The sequence below is a fragment of the Acipenser ruthenus genome, chromosome 29 (genome assembly GCF_902713425.1).
Source record: "Acipenser ruthenus chromosome 29, fAciRut3.2 maternal haplotype, whole genome shotgun sequence".
Lineage (NCBI taxonomy): Eukaryota > Metazoa > Chordata > Actinopteri > Acipenseriformes > Acipenseridae > Acipenser > Acipenser ruthenus.
In genome coordinates, this window is record NC_081217.1 from 9,461,151 (window position 1) to 9,484,694 (window position 23,544).

General features: G+C 39.8%; 1 protein-coding gene across 1 annotated transcript; it reads right to left on the bottom strand.

Moving 5' to 3' along the window:
- Nucleotides 1–980: 980 nt before the first annotated feature.
- On the bottom strand, nucleotides 981–20,108 carry LOC117428392 (prostacyclin synthase-like). Its single transcript, XM_059003811.1, has 10 exons — nucleotides 19,908–20,108; nucleotides 16,886–17,009; nucleotides 15,529–15,707; nucleotides 14,910–15,053; nucleotides 14,240–14,394; nucleotides 13,449–13,630; nucleotides 9,313–9,493; nucleotides 7,545–7,726; nucleotides 5,265–5,416; nucleotides 981–2,638 (listed from the first exon to the last, which is right to left on the bottom strand). Exons 1-10 carry the CDS (start codon nucleotides 19,976–19,978, stop codon nucleotides 2,476–2,478), a joined length of 1,533 nt encoding a protein of 510 aa, XP_058859794.1. The 5' UTR covers nucleotides 19,979–20,108; the 3' UTR covers nucleotides 981–2,475.
- Nucleotides 20,109–23,544: the final 3,436 nt, after the last annotated feature.

Genomic DNA, 23,544 nt, shown 5'->3' on the forward strand with positions numbered 1-23,544 from the left:
CCTGAGCAAGTCACTTAACCTCCTTGTGCTCCGTCTTTCAGGTGAGACGTAATTGTAAGTGACTCTGCAGCTGATGCATAGTTCACACACCCTAGTCTCTGTAAGTCACCTTAGATAAAGGCATCGGCTAAATAATAATAATAATTTTAGCAAACAATATATAATGCTAAACTGAAATCGCAAGCCCTTTTTTAAGTGTTACTTTTGAAATATGTAATACTTTAATGAACTAATTGTTGAAATGATTGTTGTGTAATAAAGTGGTATTCGCTTTTCTGTTGAATTGTTCTGACTGATTTCGTTGACAAATCAAGTTTTCTGTGGCTTTGTAGCACAAACTGTGGCTTAGTTAATCAACAATATAGCTGCCCCGCACTCCCCTTCTCTATAAACCCACTTTTAGATAGAAGATTCGTAGAATGAATCAATTAAGAGGTGAAAGGGTGACATCACGAAAATGTTTGAACTCTCTGAATTAGCGTCGGAGCTCTGCATCCAGTTTGTACCCTGTGATTAAAAAGCAGGTCAGAGCCCAGGCACACAAAGCACACAAAGCACACTGGAAAGCACTGCCGGTTTAGCAGCTGTCACTGTCACCCCCATCCTGAGAATACTGTATGGCAGTAAATGCTTTTGGAAAGCAACAGTAAGCATAACAGATGCTTCCACGGATCTGCTGTGCAGTTTCTAAAGCCAGGTTATGATACAATGAAATGTGCAGGGTACTGTCATGACAATCCCATTGACTTCCATTCTAGCTGAGCTTCTGCAGAAAATTGATAAATATTAAGGCCAGCGTCTGCAGTCCCAAGTGTATCAAGCCTCTTTTAAAGTGATTCTAGCTAACCAAATCATTTCATCATTTCTACCATTTCCCATACAGGTCTCAAGTGTGCAGTTTTGAAAGAAACACATGTTATAACAAACATCTGTTTATTATTATTATTATTATTATTATTATTATTATTATTTATTTCTTAGCAGACGCCCTTATCCAGGGCGACTTACAATCGCAAGCAAATACAAATGCATTTTAAAACACCTGGTACTACACCAAGTAAAAGTTCTCAGTTTGCTTGCCTTCCCTTCCACAAAATCTGCTGCTGTTTCACTTCCTGAGTCATTTCACATCAGTGGTGCCTATTTTTGAAAGGAGAACAAATACCAACTGACTTTACAAAACTACTAGCAAACAAATAAGGAATGTAGTTGATGGTCTCAAGCATTCTTCAATTGTTTCTCAGTTTTGTACATTACTGTCGTACATTCAAAAAATAGAAGTTAACTAAAGACTGCAGTAAACGCTTTGAAAATATAGCCCTATAGTCCTTATAAATGTATAAAACCCATTAGAAATCATCTTTCTTACAATGTAATAGTTATGTACATATGTGTAAGCAATCAGTCTGCAGTGCTGTTTCTCAAACTGCAATACATGCTATCATCTCAGCTACTACAGATTTCTGATTTCCCCTTGGAATCTATATGTTGCCACGAGTGCTTTCTCTCAAGCTGAGGGAGCACAAAGCCACGAGACTGGGAGACCTAGTTTGAGGCAACTTTGCTGTATCAAACACTTTCCAGGTGTGCCATGCAGTCTCCTGAAACCAAGTTCCAGCGAACAAAGTGGCTGTGCGTTCCCTCATCTTAACATCCAGAAAACAAAATAAAAAAAAAAACCTTAGCCACAGTGCTCTCAACATTTCCCCCCATTCATATCAGACATAAAAGAGTTTGCAGAGATTGGATTGAAAAATAACATGTTATAAATAGATAGAAACACAGAGGGAACATTTAAAAAAAGAGAAGCGACTAAATCTAATTGGATTCTATGAGTTAGAGACCACATCTCCTGGAGTGCAGGTTTAATCATTTTTACATTCATGTATTTAGTGTGCTTTACAAATCAACAGTACTAAAAGGGTAACAGATATGTACAAAACAGGTATGACAAACATTAGGGTATAAAAAAATAAATTATTAAAATATAAAATCTGAAAATACTTTACAAATACCACATTCAAGAAGTCTTAGGGTCTGCTTTCCAAAGGCTGTTCTAAAAAATATGTGTTACCTTCAATTGTATGCTTAAAATGCAGTGTGTCCTGTTTTGATCAAGCAAGTTACATTGTTAAAATACATCTACACAAAACAGGACGCCCGACATGGTACAATAGATTTTCTACTGGCTTGTGGGTGCACATATATCTTTATTAAGACTCTAGCCTGGCAATGATACTCAATGTTAGCGTCCAAGTCCTGAGAGCAGACCCACAAGTGTAAAAGAAAGACTATTTTTAAAATACGATTACAGGTCCATGACTTACTTTATAATGTCTTACACAAGTTATTAATAATCACTATGCTTTAATACATTGTGATGGAGGACCTGTTAGAAACTAAATCAGGTATGACTAGGGTCCCATGCACAGCACCAACATATAGAAAACATGCAGGACGCTCTCTGGACTGTCTCTAGGCAGTACTGTCTCCGAAGTCTCTCAGTCTGTACTGAATCTCAACGTCTCCCTTTGGCTGAAGCATTCCGAATCCATAGCGGCTCACATCAATGTCAGGGATTGCAGCTTCTGGATCACACAACTCCAACTCGAAGGAGGTGAGGACCATGAACAGGAACCTAGGAGAAACATGAAACAGCTTTCACCAAAGGATTTAAACAAAGGTTTATAAACCCCGTTGTTTTTGGACTAAGTTAGTGGCAGTTAGAGCTGCTTACTCAGTTACTCGGATCAAGCTCTCTGCCAGTGAAGCTCATTGGTGTTGATTGGGCTGATGTACCATTAAAAGTGAAACAAGTGAAGACGCAGCTTCTTGGGTTTGTGGGTTTGTGGGTTTGTTCTCCACAGAGTCTAAGAAAATCAGCAATCACCACAAACCCAAGCAGCTGTTTCTTTACTTGTTTCACTTGGAAGGTACATCAGCCCAATCAACACCAATGAGCCTCACCTGGTTGTCAGCACCTGATTTCTGTGGAGAGCTCCATCTGTATAATCTGTTCGTGCTTCACCAGTGGCAGTGCTTGTGTTTCTGTGCTACAGGCACTAAGACCCCTCCTGATTCCACGCAGGAAACTAACGCAGGTGTGAGACTCCAGCGGGGTTCAGTGATTAAGGTAGAACGATGCGATGAGACAAACATATCTTGCTTGTCTACTAGTTTCGTACGGTTTCACTGCATAATTCTTGAAGTTATGGATTATTCAATTACTTGTGACACAGGAAGTGAATCTAAAGCGTCATGTCTGAAAAAACATCAGCAGCAAAAGGGACTTGCGAGAAAACAGTGTGCTAATGCTGAAAAAGAAAATGCTGAAGTCTGTTCGTTTAACATAACAGTTCACAGCATACCTGCACTTTTAACAGCAGTCTTAATTTGGAAGCGTCTGCTGTGTTAGTGATTGCCATTTGTCAAGCTGTGTTTTCACTATCATGTATTTCTAATGGTGCTGTATGAGGGAGGCCGGTCTGCAGATTCATTCTCATGTATTTCTAATGGTGCTGTATGAGGGAGGCTGGTCTGCAGATTCATTCTCATGTATTTCTAATGGTGCTGTATGAGGGAGGCTGGTCTGCAGATTCATTCTCATGTATTTCTAATGGTGCTGTACGAGGGAGGCCGGTCTGCAGATTCATTCTCATGTATTTCTAATGGTGCTGTATGAGGGAGGCCGGTCTGCAGATTCATTCTCATGTATTTCTAATGGTGCTGTATGAGGGAGGCTGGTCTGCAGATTCATTCTCATGTATTTCTAATGGTGCTGTATGAGGGAGGCCGGTCTGCAGATTCATTCTCATGTATTTCTAATGGTGCTGTATGAGGGAGGCCGGTCTGCAGATTCATTCTCATGTATTTCTAATGGTGCTGTATGAGGGAGGCTGGTCTGCAGATTCATTCTCATGTATTTCTAATGGTGCTGTATGAGGGAGGCCGGTCTGCAGATTCATTCTCATGTATTTCTAATGGTGCTGTATGAGGGAGGCTGGTCTGTAGATTCATTCTCATGTATTTCTAATGGTGCTGTATGAGGGAGGCCGGTCTGCAGATTCATTCTCATGTATTTCTAATGGTGCTGTATGAGGGAGGCCGGTCTGCAGATTCATTCTCATGTATTTCTAATGGTGCTGTATGAGGGAGGCTGGTCTGCAGATTCATTCTCATGTATTTCTAATGGTGCTGTATGAGGGAGGCTGGTCTGCAGATTCATTCTCATGTATTTTTAATGGTGCTGTATGAGGGAGGCCAGTCTGCAGATTCATTCTCATGTATTTCTAATGGTGCTGTATGAGGGAGGCCGGTCTGCAGATTCATTCTCATGTATTTCTAATGGTGCTGTATGAGGGAGGCTGGTCTGCAGATTCATTCTCATGTATTTCTAATGGTGCTGTATGAGGGAGGCTGGTCTGCAGATTCATTCTCATGTATTTCTAATGGTGCTGTATGAGGGAGGCCGGTCTGTAGATTCATTCTCATGTATTTCTAATGGTGCTGTATGAGGGAGGCCAGTCTGCAGATTCATTCTCATGTATTTCTAATGGTGCTGTATGAGGGAGGCTGGTCTGCAGATTCATTCTCATGTATTTCTAATGGTGCTGTATGAGGGAGGCTGGTCTGCAGATTCATTCTCATGTATTTTTAATGGTGCTGTATGAGGGAGGCCAGTCTGCAGATTCATTCTCATGTATTTCTAATGGTGCTGTATGAGGGAGGCTGGTCTGCAGATTCATTCTCATGTATTTCTAATGGTGCTGTACGAGGGAGGCCGGTCTGCAGATTCATTCTCATGTATTTCTAATGGTGCTGTATGAGGGAGGCCGGTCTGCAGATTCATTCTCATGTATTTCTAATGGTGCTGTATGAGGGAGGCTGGTCTGCAGATTCATTCTCATGTATTTCTAATGGTGCTGTATGAGGGAGGCCGGTCTGCAGATTCATTCTCATGTATTTCTAATGGTGCTGTATGAGGGAGGCCGGTCTGCAGATTCATTCTCATGTATTTCTAATGGTGCTGTATGAGGGAGGCTGGTCTGCAGATTCATTCTCATGTATTTCTAATGGTGCTGTACGAGGGAGGCTGGTCAGAGAGTCGGTTGAGTGGTTTAACAAGGACAGCTCTTCCACTCTCCTCTTACTGTGCTGGTTGGAAACTCAGGCCGGCTCATGCATTCTTTAACACATTTGGCAGTGGCTTGTTGTCAGCAGTGCTCCCTGTATTAAAAGCTTTCTTTTCCTCTCTGAAAACTTACTGTTTGATGCTATTGATTGCGAAGAACCTTCCCACGCACATGTGACTGCCTGCTCCCCACGGCATGTTGTAGTACTTCAGCTTTGACCCATCTTTATAGAAGTCTTTCTTCTCCGTTCCATCGGGGTTGAGAAATCTATCGTATTTAAATTTCTGGGAAAAGACACAAATGGGGTCAATTTTGGGCATTTCGGACAGAAAACTGGTAAAATCCCTTGCAAAATATCTTCAGTGGCAATGCAGCAGTGGTACTACCATGCAATGGTTCTTTACTGAGTTTAGCCATAATGGTATGAGGGTGCCATTGGTAGAATGGTGCCACAGTAGGAACAATTTCCTATTTTGTGTTGGTACTGAGTAAATCACCACACTGGCAATCCATTCCAGTACTATATCAGAACCACACAGCATGCTACCGTATCTAGAGCACACTTCAGATTTTCTTTGTTGGTAATGCTATAGTCTGATAATGGCTGTCAGAATGTTCTGGGCTAAACACTGAATGTTTCTTGAACGTTTGAAACAAACTGGTATTTGCACTTCCTTCCTGTGTTACAGGCAATAGGGCCCCCCGCCCCACCTGTGCTTTACACTTTGGTTCAAAGTTGCCCATAAGAAGAAAAAAAAAGGTTTGAAAGGAATAGAAGTGCTTGGATAATCTGAACCACAGCAAAACCACTAGGAAGCTGCAATGCTAATAGTTAAAAAAAATGTTTTTGAAAGGAATGCTTTAAAATCGATTCTCACCTCAGTATTAGCAACAGTTTTACTGGCTCCTCTTTTAAGTCTTTTGTTTCTTTGCTTGTTTTTCTTTTCTTATGTTAATTCAGTAGATGGAAAGATATTTGAACTACGACATTATAGATAAACAGCTGCATCCTGACTGCTGTAGGTCCAATAGTCTGAATCTAATACACCACTGGAGTCAGTTTGAACTTCAACACATCAAGGGATTACTCTAAGTACGTGGAAGCAGCAGTAACCTTTCCTCTATAGTGTTCTCTTTGAAATACCTACATTTCAAAATACAAGCAAAGAACCAAATCTGAAGAAAAGGGGGCCAGTGATAACACGGCTAGTGCTCATGTGAGCCAAGCACATGGCTTGTTAACACTTGTTTAAAACCTTTTTGTTATCCTGTAAAGCAACCTCATTTTGAGCCAGCAGTAACTTTATCCATTCCAGATCTCTCAGATGCTGTTTTCTGGTTGTCTGTTTATCTGCTAATGAAGATTGCGGAGATGAGCACGTATCTAGTGTCCCTTGAGCTGGTGACATACCTATTTAAAGTGATGAACTAATGATTGTTAATACACCCACTTAGCCAAGTGTAAATAATAATTAACTAAGGACCGACTGGAGCGTCATCTACTGAAAACAAACAACTTGCAGATAATTGAAATTCTCCCTGATGGCTGCCCCCAGAAGGATTGTCAATATGTTTCATTAACTGGCTTAGGGGTGAATATGGCCTGAATTACCTATAAGTGCTCCTAGAGGCTTTGTTGGTTTGGACAGTAAATTCACACTGCTATAATACATCTATAATAGCTTTCTTGCTTATGAATGGATATGATATGATACAGTGCTCCCCCTTTATAACGCTGTAGTCAGGGGCCATAGTTAAGAGATAACTATAACGAGACGACTAGTGTTAGTGTAATGGCATTATGGGGCAAATGGGAGCCATGACCGTACTGCCTTCTAACCTGTTCTGCAGTATAACGGGCTGCCTTATGAAGGGGAGCACTGGAATTGTTTTATAGCTATGAGATTGAGATTTTATTCACTTATAGAGGTCTCATAGTGAAGTCATGCAAACATGACTTCCAGCTGAGGCCATGTTGCTGATCTTTACTGGGAACCCACAGCGAACTCTGCATTGGCCTTTGTGCTCCTTTAAAAGTGGCTTTTTAAAAAGAAAAAACATAACTGTGATAAATCTAACAGATTTTGGTGTGCTATGCAGTGTTAGCATTAAGGATTGCACACTGTTATTTTAGATTCTGTTAGTACATTGTAAAAGTTACTACTAGGCAGCAGCCACATAATTAAAATGCAATTCGTTGAATCTAAGTTCATACCCAATCCTGGGTAACTATGTAAATAAATTTATTAGACTCAAGGTTGGATTACTTTTGGAATACTTCACTAGATTGTTCATAACAGTATTAGTAAATGCTAGTCATTGTGCCAACTGTCAGATATCATCCCAACTCACTAAGAAACAGATTGAAATGCTTATAATCTGGCAATTATAAAACCAGTACTATCTAGTTACCTGGGGCTCTTGGTGGATTTCGGGGTCCATCTGGGGGCTCAGATAGGGGAAGAGGCAGATGCGGTCCCCCTTCCTTATGTTATATTGCCTGCCATCAGCAAGGCGCAGCGGCATGTCCTGAAGGACTTCTCTGGTTATAAAAGGGGCTGCCGTCAACCGCAGGGTCTCGCACAACATGCTGTCTGTGGGGCGAGACTCCAATCAGTGCACTGTACTATTAAAAAACAGCAACACATGTTCTTCTCTGACCTAAAACAGAATCTCCCTGCTGTGTGTCTTATACTGATGTCAGTTTTATTAACTCATCAGTCACTAGGGAGAGATCCATTAAATGTTCACCGACTGACAACATGGAAAGCTTCAAGGGAGGGGAGGAAGCTTGTGCGCCTGCAGCAATAACAGTCTTAGGTAATGTAAACAAACTGGTAAGCCAACAAAACATGCTTTCTGATGAAGGCACAGAAGGCTGTGGAAGAATGCAGCAAACATTCCCCTAGACAAAGCCTCACTGCTGCACCCACGTAGCGATCAGAGGGGCTGAAGATCAGTGTGTGAAGCCAATCACCTCTTTTCACCTTCTGCCAAACCTAATCAATGGGTATTACTGAGCTACTGCTCCCAGGGGCCCTGCCTCAGAAGTGTTTGCCTGGGCTGGACGTGGATGCTGAAGTGTGAGCAGGGAAACTAGCACCAGACAGCTTTCTCTCCCTGTGGGCCGTCCAGTCAAGATCACAAACTAGGCATGAGTGGGATTCAAAACCACTCCAAACGCCTGTGCTTTTTACTGGGGGAGCCACAGGGGCTCCACCCAACAGGACATTAAACAGATCATGAAAATGTAGCTGTCCTGAAGTATTTAAAGCAGTTCTCCTTGTTTAACAAATTAAGGGCGGTATTTCTGGTCAGTAAATGAATATCTAGGAGCGAGACGAGAGAAGGACATTATAAGCTTGCAGTTTCACAGCAACCTCAGGGTCATTCAAATCATATGATTTATATATTCCAAACACTCCAGCTAAAGAATGGAAAGAAATGGAAGAGGAGCATTCTTCCACTCTGTCACACTGAAGCAATCTTGACAGTTATGGTTTCTTCTTAGAGCAGTGTCAGTGATACAAGATGAACACATTGAAACATGTCAGTTTAATTAGAGGGAAGCTGTGTCTGTTCCTATTATAGCAGAAGCATTTTAACACAGCGCCAACAGTCTGATCTATTGAGAATCTGTGTCAAAAATTCATATCTTTTACATGAGGGCTGAGATATGAATTGGTTTTGCTTTGAACCGTGTTTGCAAGGGTATGATTATTCATAAAGGTTTCATATCGGTTTTGTAACATTTTACATTTAGAACCTAAACATTATAATCAAATCCCCTAGTTTTGCAAATGTATTCATGACATGTCATATGAGCCACTCGCCCTAAATAAGCGGTATGAGAATAAAGTGCAACTATTCAGCAACAGCCATGGGAAAGCAGAAGAGTCTCAGTGAATCAGAAAAAAAGTGGTTTTGATAACTTCAGCAAGCCAGTATTACTCAAATGTTCATTTGCCTGATGTGCCGATCTCAACAGTTTCTAATAATGCAGCGATGCTGGGGATTATAGCGGGGTGTGGACGGCTTTTCAGATTTAAAAGGGTCGTTCCAAAATCCCAGGCTTTTGCGGTCATCTAATGTGGGTTAACGACCGCTCTACTCGGAACCCGATTGGCTGGACCGTGAGGTTTATAATAATATTAACAATAATAATAACACATAAGTTTACCGAAAACTGGAGTGTTAGCCAGCATTTCTTGGGTAACGCTGTGCAGTGGAGGATGCAGATGCTGTCCCTGCTCTTTTGACCGCTGCAGGATTTTATTAAACTCATTCTTCAAGGCTGACATGGCTTCAGGGTTCTTCAACAGGAACATAAGCAACCAGAACGCAGCAGGGCCAGCATTCCCCTGAAACAGGAGGAAGGGAAATGAACAACTGAAAAACAATCAGCTAGCTTCAGCTACCTTTAACACAATCCATTTAGCACAATCTTACTGTCATGGTTACAAAATAATCCCACATGTCATTTTCCAGGCCATGCATATCCATTTTCTAGCAGTTTTGAATATAATCATTTTTCAGATATGCATTTTAAAAAGGTGTGATATCTGGTACTAAGCTCGCACTTTCTGTCATTTCACCTTTAAACTGAAATTGTCCCCACCTATTCAGGGCCGTCTTTCCTATTATTAACCAATCACCTGCTGCCCCTAGTGACTGGCATGCTTTGCAGCCAGTAGACATTCTAGACCCCATAGAAACTGCTGAACTGAAATGACCAAGGAAGTACAAGTGTATTTCCTGAGGACAAAGCAAGCACATTTCAGTTTACTAAGCGTAGTACAGATGTATCAATTTAAATTCAAAATACATGTTAAGATGTCATATTTTCTTTTAAAACTGCATATTTGAGACCTTTCTATTGGATGGCAGTGTACGATTTCTGGAAGGATTTTGTTAGCTACACCCATATGGGCTGATCATTGCAGAATGTACTGTATACTACGCAATACAACAGTTTTTGTATGCTCAATGGGGGGAGGAAAACAGCACAACCTTGAGATTTTTTTCTGTTGCTGTGTACTTTATAAAGCTGACAAACCTTCTGTCTTATACATGTAGACGTCTTTGAATTCTCAGTTCAAAGTTATGAGCATGGGATGAGCTGAAAACAGTTCCTCATTCCTCAAGAATGTACCAAAGCATCGATTATACAAACACCTCTGAATATCTTCTTGTAACCTGGCTTGTTATGTACAGCACTCCCCTTACAAAAGTGTCCCATAGTAAAAGCACAGTAAAGTGTAATAAACCACAGAGGAAGCATGGTGAAGCCCAGAGAGGTATGGTAAAGCATAACAAACAAAAAACACATGGAAACAACGGTAAACTATGGTAAATGCATTGTATAGCTAGGAGAAAACATGGGAAAACTAAAAAATGACCATGCAAATTTACAGTGGAAAACTAGAAAGGTTTTCTGCCCTGCTGTCATAGAAAGACCCTCAATCTCCGGTATTTACAGAACAGTGCAATATTGGGTGGTATTTATTTAAAGATAAAGGGGATATATTATATATTTTTGATGGAGTTTGGGAAAGTCATATAATCACATTAATTCAATAATCTGAGCACCCTATGGTCCCAATTACTTAACATAATAGAGGTTTTACTGCACTGCAAACAAGGCAATGAAACCTAGTGAGCCTACTACCCAGACAAGCAAAGCCAATAGCACTGCATTCAGAGCAAGATATACTGCAGCCCACTGCAGGTTCTTAGTGCTTTAATTGGGATTCTCGTCCTGATAAGCTTGCGCTTGGATGCTGCTAAAAGTGATAGAAATGTGATGTGATTACATGTTGATGGCACTAGGCAGTAATGTACAAGCTGAAGTGACGCTGTCACTGCCACGCTACCCAAACCCAGCACTTCAGCAACCCTCTGCGTCTCTGATCACTTTAAGGTCTGATTCGAATGAACACTGGTGAGATTAAAACAGGCCAGTCTGTTTCTCAAGCAATAGCCCATTAAAGCCCCGTTTTCAGTGCACTGAAGCCTGGCTGGAAAGCAGTTTCCAGCCAGGCTGGAGTTTCATGTGCTGTTGTGAATTATATTACTTTAAAAAGGTGGTATAAATATTTAAATATACAGGAGTAATTCGTGTCTGCTTTTCAGGTCTTTGTGTGTTGACTAAAGCAGAGACATATGCTTCTTCTAGCCTGTGGGATTCCATTATAATCCACACCCAGTCACAACGCTTGCAGGGCCATTATGGTTATGAACAGCTCTGGCTGTTATCGTTATTGTCATTTTTTGTTGTAGTAATTAACTCTGTCTGCTGTCCTTAGTAGCATCAACATTGAGGAGTATTATCTACCAAATACTGTTGTACTTTCAGAGAATTTTCAAAGTGGAGAAAATCTATGAGAAATTAAAGTCAGCTGCTTTAAATACACACAAAAAATGAGAGCTACCAGTAACATGAAAAAGTAGGTAATCACAACCTATACCCACTGTATACAGACAAATCCAAGTGTCACATAAAGACATTCTGATATTACCAATATTGCGTGCAAAAGAATGTCCTTACCAAGTTTTATCATACTTAATTAAGCCCTTCTCTCTCCCTTTACAATTGGACAAGCGCTTCTCTAGATATATATACAACATTTGAAAAGGTGATTGACATACAGGAGTGAGCAAATGTATTACAACACCTCAAGATGTGTCATTTATATCCTTTATATACCTACCTGCTTGAAAACCTCTGGGGGTGAACATTTCAATTTTCACTCAGTAATCAGTGCTATAGAAACAGCACTCATGTGTAGAAAGTGTTTGTGCTTTAATTAGGCATCTTAAACCACTTCTAAAAAGCCTTGTTTCATTTTACCATTTGTGGCTATGTTCCTTTTCTCTTATTATTTTAAATTGCATCAATGAAATTAGACTATCACCAATTTGCCTATTTTGACCATTTTTCTAGATTTTCAGTTCCAGTGGTTTGATTTCATATGCACAACAAATGAAAACTACATAAGCAATGGGGTGTTCTAATACATGTGCACACTGCTGTATTATATACAGAAGCAATGGGGTGTTCTAATACATGTGCACACTGCTGTATTATATACAGAAGCAATGGGGTGTTCTAATACATGTGCACACTGCTGTATTATATACAGAAGCAATGGGGTGTTCTAATACATGTGCACACTGCTGTATTATATACAGAAGCAATGGGGTGTTCTAATACATGTGCACACTGCTGTATTATATACAGAAGCAATGGGGTGTTCTAATACATGTGCACACTGCTGTATTATATACAGAAGCAATGGGGTGTTCTAATACATGTGCACACTGCTGTATTATATACAGAAGCAATGGGGTGTTCTAATACATGTGCACACTGCTGTATTATACTCAGTGAAGAATGAACTGAAGCAACCTCAGGGAGTACACTTCTGTTTAAAGTCAGTCCAGTGAGTCTATTTTACAGAGAGAGCAGCGCTACAGGCATCACGTCTGGGTCGTGTCTAGGATTTAGTGTTAGTGCTGAGGTACTGCGCTCCGCTTACACAGGATTCCAGTCTGGTGACCCAGCCCCTGGAGTCTGCACTGAAGGCTGGTTTAGACAGGGACAGTTTTTTCTTTTCTAAGTCACAGGAAGTAAAATGTGATAAACTGTGGAATGGAAATGGTAGGAGACAGGCTGTCATCTCCAATTCAAGCCATCTGGTAAAGATTCACACCCCTGGGGAAACGAGACACCTTGGCCAGGGACACAAGGCCGTCCTCATTGTGTTGCAGGGCTCCATCTGGTGGCCATGAGAGGGAATTGCTACCTAAAGTCCAGAGCTTGATTTGCTGTAAGTGAATGTATTTCTATTCCTGAAGGGCCGGTGTCGCTCCTGGTTCCTGTACCCTAAATTAATTAAGTGGACCAATTAATCTTCTAATAAGCACTTAATGGGTCCAATTAAGTAATTTAGGGTACAGTTGGAACAAAAACTAGGAGGGACACTGGCCCTCCAGGACCAGGATTGGAGACCCCTGTTATAAACAGTCAGATCTGAATTACAGCACTACTAAAATCATTCAGAAAGGACTCTATAATGATAACTAGGAAATGTAACAGTGCAAGCAAGCTTACTTTCTTTTATTAATTCTTTTGTATGATAGAAAACTCCACGCAGTAGTTTTTTTTATTGGTTTGAATGTGGGTGGTATTAAGCTCCGACCGTATTCAGATGAAATGAATAGACTCCATGTGCTGGAGGTGCAGCGGTGTCCGCTCCTGCTCTGGCTAGCATGTGACATGTAGACTTGATCAGAATGGCTGAGAGAAACAGATACCTGTGTTGCCCAAAGCTGCAACAGCATGGCTCGGCTCTGCATTTCCTCATCGAGTCCTTTCTCCACCAGGTGGCGCCGGTAACTCTCCAGCCAGGAGCTCCTGTTCAGCTTGCTGACGAGTTTCATTGTGGACAGCAGCTCCCAGAGGATCTCCTTTACACCCTGGGCTTCCTTCTTCTCCGCTGTTAGGAAAACAAATACAGGCATACTGGTGAATATGGGATACATGTCAGCTGAGCCAGTCATGGCATTTTGCTCCCTATAATATATAAAACTTGGTTACTTCTATCAAGTGTCCGTATAATTGTTGGTGGTAACCATAGGTATTGACATTCTGTAGTTAAATACTTAATTCACGTTCAATTGCATAACTCTAAATTCCAATACATATTGTTTTTATCATTGGTTCAAAATAATAAAAAAAAGATCCAAAATATGTTTAGTAAAGAAAATCTTTATCATTAGTAATGACACCCATTTGGCATATCTTTATTCAGATGTATCACTGCTTCTAGATTAAATGTACAATCTTGATGGCTCATCTGACATTTTATTTTAGCTGCCTTCTGCAAGCATTTCTACACAGATCTGCCCCTTAAAACATTACTGTTAAACTAACTTACAAAGTGACCTATTGTATAAACAGAATACAGATGGGTTCCCAGTGACAGATCAGACTTTCTTCCAGTTGTGAATCAAAGCCTGCGCAGCTAACCTGTGGCTTTGCCATTTGCTACTCGCTAGTCTATAGCAGGCCTTTTCTCACTGAGATCCACTGTGGTTTTCTTTACCAGATGTCAAGGTGGTTCGTGCAATTTTCATGAGGAGCTTGTCGAACTTCCTGAACTCTCGGTAGATGTCTGCAGACTGGCTCCTGTCTCTGGATTTCTCTGCCTGGTCGCCACCCTGCTCTGATTCATTGCCGTACAGAGTGAGGTATCCAGCTCTAGGGGGAGAGAGGGAAACTATCTGTGAATGTGCTGAGAACGATTTGGAGCAAACCGCTGTCAACCTTGCACCTTGCACTTAAACCAAACCCTGATAGGATTCTCCACGTTTGATATGTTATTAACTTAATATTCACTGCAACTGCACTGTTAATTACAAAATGAGACATCATGACACAGTGTGTATTGATGCCTGCCATTTGGATATCACAGCAAAACCACTTGAAATGCATGGAAGAGGACCTTGTGGTCCCAAAGCCACCTTAACCACTATGAAAGTTTCCCATAGTAAAAGCATGGCAAAGTGTATTAAGCATAGTGAAAAGATGGTAAAGCACAGGTAAGCATTGTAAAGCCCTGAGGGGGTATGGTAGTATTTCTAAAGCTGCTAAGATGTCAGGAAATTGATTTGATAGCCTTGGTGAGTGCTCCTTTAAAGGTTCAATAAGCAGATCTCTGAAAGCAGCAGTTGAAGCACATTGTAATTGCTGTGGATGTCTGTGGAATTCCCTACCTGAACAGAGCGCTGTAGCAGAAGTTAAAGAGCCCGTCTTGCCTCCACGTCCTCCTCAGGTCGTTGCTCTCTGGCAGTAGCACAGTGTCGAGGTTTGACTGCATCATTGTGCTCAGACTGTGCAGGGGCTTACCCTGGAAGTGTCTGCCAGACAGAAGAGAATAAAAAACGCTCTGAAACTGTCCTTCAGACCTCAGGAGCACTGTCATTGTACTCTACAGAGCGGAGGAATGGGAGGTGTACCAGCGATGGGCACTCAATCTTTGATATATAAAGAAATAAAAGAGCTTACATTTTCTTTGGTTTTGTGTCTGTGTTTGTATGAGTTCAGGAACTGCTCTTCAGGTCTAGTTGCATGTCTTAAACATACATAAATGCAGTCTTTGTACAGTGTTAGTTAGCACCAGCGCCATCTAGTGCAAAGCTGTTTATTGCCAGCAAGACAAAAGTAAACAGATGAAAGATTACTTCTATAAAGGCACCGATCCAGCCTACGTTACATATTTTGGCAGCAACTAAAACAACAGCAGCTCCTGATCTCTGGAGAAAGCACCTTGACACATACTTAATCATTTCCATTGTAGTGCCATGAGTCCATTGAAGACCCTGTGGTACTTACAGCTTCATCATAGCCTTCTCTGTGTTGGGCTCATAGTCGGGTAGCGTCAGATTGAATATTCTCTCCATTAGCAGACAAGCGTATTTACTGAAGTTGAATTTGGAACTGGACTCCCTAACAACCGCATCGTAGGATTTGGGATCAAGGAGGACAGTAACATATCGTCCAGCCACACGCACCTAAATAATGCAAAAAAATAAATCACTAATTCAAAATACATTTAGTAACAAACCACGTTGGCAAGTCCAATAACTGACTGGTTATTAGTTTATTGGAGATATTTCTAACCCAAGTGATATGTTCTCATTACATAGCCTAAAGTATAAATCTCACATACAGTATAAAGTATAAATCCATTTGCCCTTCCAGTAACATATTGTATAACAATTAAACAAATATTGCATAGAAATTATAGAAAGGTAGCAGCTTTAACAGGCTAGTTGCTTACTCCCACCATTATTTAACTTTGCCAAGTGTCAAATGTTCAGTCAAAATGATGGCTGTCCAATAGAGAAGTATGACCTCAGCCTTTGTGTTTATACAGTAAAGCATATATGTTAATAAGGCTTGTATAGTTTACTTTCCAAGGGAGTCTTCAATGAACTTCTGCCTTTTGAAAGGAGAAAATTCCACGCTCGTTTTTCAACGTCGAGAAACGAACAATGTACTAAAGAGACCTTGGGGTGGAATCACTGAGCTAAGCAGCAGGGATGGAAATAAGACTCCCATTGCACAGCAGTTTGATCCATTCCTGGTTTTACTATGAGTTACACCTGAGCTTGTTACTTATACACTGTGACTAATCAAGCTCATAGTAAAACCTGGAGTGGGTGGAACTGCTTTGCAATAGGAGTCTTATTTTCATCCCGAACAGTGATGAATCAACAAACTCATATTTGCTGTTACTAATTCACTCTGGCTTGATTTGGTATAGGGGAGCTATTAGTTTAGAGCCCAAAGGGCATATTTAACAAAAGTAGCATCACATAATTTAGTTATATAATTCAATTCTTTGTGGTTATAAACATGAAATGTTCTCCTGGAGTAAACACTTTGGAATACTGGGCTCTATTCACAAAGCTTCAACTCATGAGCTGTTCAATATTGATTAAACTGTTACATTATTGTTGTTAATGAAACCATCAATAGTCCAGAACAGTTTCAGGAATATATATAAAAAAACAGCTTTTCAAAAACCATTCTTGAACTAACTCCTGAGGCTGAGCTCTTTAGTTGCGTTTGGTTTTAATCTTGTTCATTTATAGAACCCAATTCTGCCCTTTTGCATCCCAGCTGTATTTATTAAACTGTTAAGGTCTTTTAAAAGGCAATCCCGAGTGCTTGTGCTGTGCTTTACCGTGAAGATGTCTCCATGTTTGCTCTTCATCCGACTTAAAAATTTAGCAGCATCTTTTCCAAACTCTAAGGCATGCCCAAGCCATGGTATACAGCCTTTATCTAAAGGTGGCTCCTTCACTAATCTGCAATAAATACAAAACATAAGTACATACATACATACATACATACATACATACATACATACATACATACATAGTCAAAAGCTTTTCATCACAGAATTTTAGGACTGAGACATAACAAACAATGACGTAATTTAGATCTTTCATTTAATATCATGTAATCAAAGAAAATACAAAACCATACCCTCCTGCTGTACCGATTTAGCCGGTGCAATACCTCATTTCTAACTTTGGTATCGAATCCCCACAAATGGATTGTGTGTCCCGAATTGTAAGCTTCATCTGAAGCCTTTGTTTTATTTATTTTTTCTGCAGTGCCCCGCCAGGCCACTAGAGTCATGTGGGTGCTAGCGTCACATCCCCATGGTACTGCCTGCTCGGCACATAGTTAGCAGACAGCATCGGTAGAGACAGTCCATGCAAAGATATTCTGTTATTATAGAATTTGTTTGGTTCATTTCCGAGTAGGAGCAGTACCACGTCTTTTCCCTTCCACGTTTCTCCCACGCTACACCGCAGCTCAGCTCTCTCCACTTGGCTCTCTATCGCTGCTCGCATCCAATTCAAAACTCTTGTACTCGCCTATTGCTGTCTCGACCTTTCTGCTCCCTCCTATCTCCAGACTATTATCTCTACCTACACCCCCTCTTGCCCCCTTCGCTCCTCCACCACCAGCAGATCAGCTGTACCACCCCCCCCTCCTCCGCTCCCCCGCTTCCAGATCTCACTCCTTCTCCACCCTTGCCCCTCAGTGGTGGAAAGACCTACCCACGGATATCAGGACTGCTAAGTCCCTGACCACCATCTGGTGCCTCCTCAAGACACACCTGTTCAGACAGCATCTGTAAACCTCACAACTCTCCACTATACTGGACTATATGGCACCCAATTGTACCAGTACTTGCATCAGCTTGTACTTGCACTGAACTGCTCTATACCCTGCTGTATTCTACTACTGCTCATAACTATAACTACTTCCTGTATCTTGTAATTGATTTTACTCTTATAGGTATCCGTATTCACATTTCTTGTAATATTTGAAATCGTTTTTATCCATTTATCGTACTTTCTACATGCTCTTACTGGACTTTACTCGTATAACAAAGCAAATATTTTTACTAAAGGTTTAACGGCTCTTAGTGGAACTCTTACATGTAATTATTTACTGTATTCTTTATTTTGATCTTATTTGAATGTGATTTTATTTTCTATTGATTTTACTGTACTTTATAACTGCTCTTATCTGTAATCTGTAATTTTGTAATGTGATATTTTGTATTGTAACAACTGTAAGTCGTAAGAAATAAATAATAAAATGATAATAATAATTAAAAATGTCACATTTTTCAATTTTTGTCAGTTTTTCAGCATGCACATATCCGACCCTATCAAATTCTGTCTTCAGGGACGGTTAAACGCGTGTGACGCATATCATTTAGGTCTGTTCCAACCCTTGTCTGTTTTTCTGGGAACACAAAAAAGATACAATGTCAAAAAAACATATCTGAAAGGATTGTGTTTTAAAATAAGTAGGCTTCCATTTAGATGTACTGTAGTTGGTTTTGTTGGTACAGTACTATATAATCAAATAAATTGTAACATTGAAGAGATGGGCTTTGTATCAGAAAACTGGCGACGGAGTTAGAAATCGCTTGTGAGGGGTAAGTGCATTAATTTATTACACACACACACACACACACACACACACACACACACACACATCTATTGGAATTGATTTTATTCTTAATACAAGGGCGGTAACACGCAAAAGACGTGAGTGTCGCAGAAGTGCTGACAGACAGACAGGCAGGTAGGCAGGCAGAGAGACAGGCAGGCAGACAGACAGACAGATAGACAGACAGGCAGACAGACAGACAGATAGACAGACAGGCAGACAGGCAGGCAGGCAGGCAGGCAGGCAGACCTAGTTTATTTGCTTGTGCCTGTGTATTAAACTTCAACAGTGGTGGTTTACAACACACCTCAAACTAATTACTTTACAATTGGATTCGGAGGTAACAGTGACGTACATTTTTCAAGCTGTTATTTAACACACCCAACACGTCAGCCTCCCGTGAAAAACAGGATTTTCTTTAGTAATGAGTAGCTTCCACGTTGCTATGGGTTACTGACATGGAGACTTGCCGCCATGAAGAGAAAAGGTGGAGACTTGAGGCTACCGCTCCCTCGTCTTTCAGCAGTGTCTACTGTATCTTAAAACTACTGTACACATTTGAGAACGTAGTTACATATTGTTCAATCCATTCATTAGGTAAAATAAAGAAATACAATAACCTCGCACTGCACATTAAAATAACCAAATAATGCAACAGTTAACAAATCTATATCCACCAAACCTTTAATTAGTATTGTTATGTATTTAGATGTGTTCAAAATGCCACTTCGTTTAATATAATTTAAGAGTAAGGTAAACGTGAGACAGGTGTAATCATTAAACGTGTGCTTGTTGCATATTATTATTATTATTATTATTATTATTATTATTATTATTATTATTATTATTATTATTATTATTATTACTTTAATAGAAGTGCCAATATAATTACAGCCCAAAGGAAAACACTACAGAACGTCACTAAATGATACCGCTAGTTTGTATTGGGGGTGTTTGCATTGAATGCATGTTTCTATCACACTTGTTTCAATGAACGTTCAACTTGAAATTTAAGTTTTAATAAATCCATTCCTTTGACCGTATCGACCATGAACATGTAGCCTGCTCCTAATGTGAACTGTGAAATGTCACATACATAATAAATTATTATCATGAAAGTTATGAGGAATGTATACAACAAATATATAATGAGCGTATCAACATACACATAGTTTGATTCATCCTCTGTGAATAATTTAAAATGAAGCATTGGGAATGTAACTTACCTCGTTCTACCTCTGAAGATTAAAATGAGAATTAAAGGTAATGGCAAAATTAAAAGCACGGTCCAGATCATTATTTCCTTTAGTCTGAAATGTATTTATATATATATTCCTGTTTCGACCGCTTGGCTTTAAATCTTGTCGGTGTTCTTGAACTCAAAGCTAAAATGTAAAGCAGTCTTGGGGGTGAGTGACTATTTCCGCGCTGTTGTCAAGAATATATACATCTGCGTGAAGCGCGTGAGTTTAGTGCGCAATATTAATAGGCGTGTCTGTTTGTTTGTTTTTCTCACACAGGCAGTGGACTTACCGTAATTGATCAAGAGTCTCATATTTATTTTAATTATTTGTTGAATCAGTATGATTCAACAGTACACGTTTTTATTTTAACCAGATATTTTTTGTTGTTGTTGTTTAATTAAAAAAATTTTTTATTGCAGTTTGTTGATGCAAATATACGATATATATATATATATATATATATATATATATATATATATATATATATATATATATATATATATATATATATATATACACGCACATTCTATTTAAAGTAGTTTAAAGCATACCGTAATAATACCAGAGCGAGAGGATAAAATAATGTCCTACTCATAAAACAAACGTTACGAGCAGTAAAAAAAAAAAAAACAAAAAAAAACTGTACCATATAGTGAGTGTTCAGATCGGGAAGGTGCGCTCTATTACACGCACCGAAACAAACCATAGAAACTGGTATTTCACCCTGGACAGTAAGACATAAAAGACTATTTTTACTTTCAACTAGCAGGCAAGGGTAAATGGGAGAGGAACACAAGTACAGATATTGCTTTAGATTTGCACGACTTGTCCTTACTTCAAATCCCTTACGGTACTTTAATTGCTTGCAGAATATATCAGCAACGATTGCCTGACCTCAACTGCATGCATGTACACTACATTCACTGCTGGGTTCTTAATTCAGCTTGCGAATTCTGTCATTTTAAATGACCCAATGCTATTGATTTGAATTGTAATTTGTAATAATGTATGTCAAATTAATCACTGTCCAAAATGTTCTGGAGCTCACTGGGTGGTGTTGGGGTCTGGCTTGAGGTGCGCTCTCACCTCCATATTCGTTTGTGATGTCTGTAAATAACATGGGAGTTTTAATCAAAATAAATGTTCCTTTCCCATACTGGGATTTAAAAACGTTCTTAGATTTTATTTGCATAACAACAATCTTGGACATTGCTTGTGTGTTTTGCAGTTGATTTTCCGGTTTTTGAACCTTTGAACCCTATTTGTTTATTTATTTTTTAGCAGACGCCCTTATCCAGGGCGACTTACAATTGTTACAAGATATCACATTATTTTTACATACAATTACCCAATTATACAGTTGGGTTTTTACTGGAGCAATCTAGGTAAAGTACCTTGCTCAAGGGTACAACAGCAGTGTCCCTGACCGGGGATTGAACCCACGACCCTCCGGTCAAGAGTCCAGAGCCCTAACCACTACTCCACTACTGCTGCCCCTATCAGTGACACAGTCTCCCTGCCAAGTTGCAAAGTCAAAATTAAAGCCTCTATTAACAAAACTACATACATGCACATATAAGAAAGTAAGTGGCATGCACACAGCATAGAGAGGCAATAACTGCCTTCCTAGACTGATACTCTCAATACAGTAGCTTCAGATCTAGGACTTCTTAGTAACACGTTACATTGGGCATCTCTATTACTGTGTATTTACATGGTAGTTACTTAATACATACATATGTGCTTACACATAATTACAATGTTATTATGCGTTGTTACAATGTACTTAATGTAAAGTATTGCCCACTTCTTTAGGTACATGTACACTGTGACATACGGATGGAGATGCAGACATTCAGACAAGGTGTTTCCATATACTGTACACCCACATTATCTTACACTCAAAGCTTGTGCTAAGGAATGTCCTCAGGAGTTTGACAAGAGCTCCCTGGATACATGAAAAAGGGTGACTTTGAGACAGCTGCCAGACAGACAGACAGACATACACCCCCCAAATTATGTTACTTCAATAACTCACGCTAAAGAAGGCTCTTATCAAATTTCATCACAGTTGGACAAGCACTTCTCTAAATATAGGTGACATGTAAGCATGACAACGAAAAATGTAAACCACACTCAAACATACTCCTAAAAGTCTTCCAAATGTACTGAGAAAGAAACCAACGTTTCCGCTGCAAAGCCTTCGTCGGGGTAGAGAGACACTATTTTTTTTTTATAAACAAAGTAGCAGATGTTAACAATCAACAAATTAAGAAGTCCCAATCAGTCTACATAACTGATAGTTGTATAAAGACATAATAGATTGAAACAAGTTATTAATTAAAAATAAGTATATAATAATTTGGATAATGTTGTGTAATTCATCAATAGTAATAATGCAAAAGATAAAGCTAATACATAACCATTTCTACTTTATAATGGATAATATATTCCCGCCTCCAAAATGCCCAGTGTGTGACAATAAGAACTCACCTACTTGTTTTATTCACATTCTGTGATGGGCCCTGTTATTGGGGGGAGTGTGAATTTGTTGTAGCTGCTGTATTTTTTGTTTGAGTTCATCCTTATGACAACTCAAAGAAGAAATGCTGTGAGAAATGATTAAATACCCCATCAGCAGACAACTAGAGCATTCACTTCCTAAAGATGCCAATTATAGCCTTCTTAAAACCAGCCTCTAGTCACATCCTGTGTTTGGTAGTCAAGGTAACGCTGTACATCACAGTATCGACCTCCATGCCTACCTGAGGCCCCAAGTCCTCTTTATGCAGTTTAAAACATGCTCAGTTTATTATGGCTCATCGGTACTGTACACAGTGAGTGAAGGTTATACTCAGAGTTCATACAATTTCAGTATCTATTAATTCACACATTCTAGTTCAAGTACGTCATGCTGCCTCACGTTACTACCAATTGCAGCAGTGTACAGTATCTTCATTATCTGTGACTAATGTGCACCTGAAACTTGCCTTAAAGGCTACAGCACTGACATCAGATGCTGCTGCTGTCATTGAATCACCGGTGAGTTAAGATCAGCAGTGCAATGTGTAAGATAAACAAGAGGCTGTTTTGCTATCCTTACTGCATAGCACATGCTTAAAGAAAAAGCATATAGAACTTGAGAAAAGTTCTATATGGAGAAAAAAAAAGCATATAGAACTGGAGAAAAGTTGTTTCCCAAAAGCCAGCACTAAACCTAAAACACATTTATACTGTACAATGCAATACAATACAATACAAGAGAGCAGAGAGTAGAGCTGAGTGAGAGGAATGAAAAGAACGACCCAGAGTGGACGGCTTCACCAGCTCACATTGTAATCAGGGCCAAATTCCCTACAAGCCTGATAGGTCACAAATAGGACTTGAAACTCAATTCTCTGCTTAACAGACAGCCAGTGTAGGGGTGCCAAGACAGGGCTAATGTGCTATCATGGTTTAGTGTGTGTTAAGAGACGGGCAGTAGAGTTTTGGAAAAGCTGAAGTCGTGAAATGGTAGAATCAGGAAGGCCTATAAAGAGAGAATTACAATAATCAATAAAAAGTGTGTGTCAGGATCTGTGCATCCTTTGTGATAGCATGGGTCGCATTCTAGAAATAT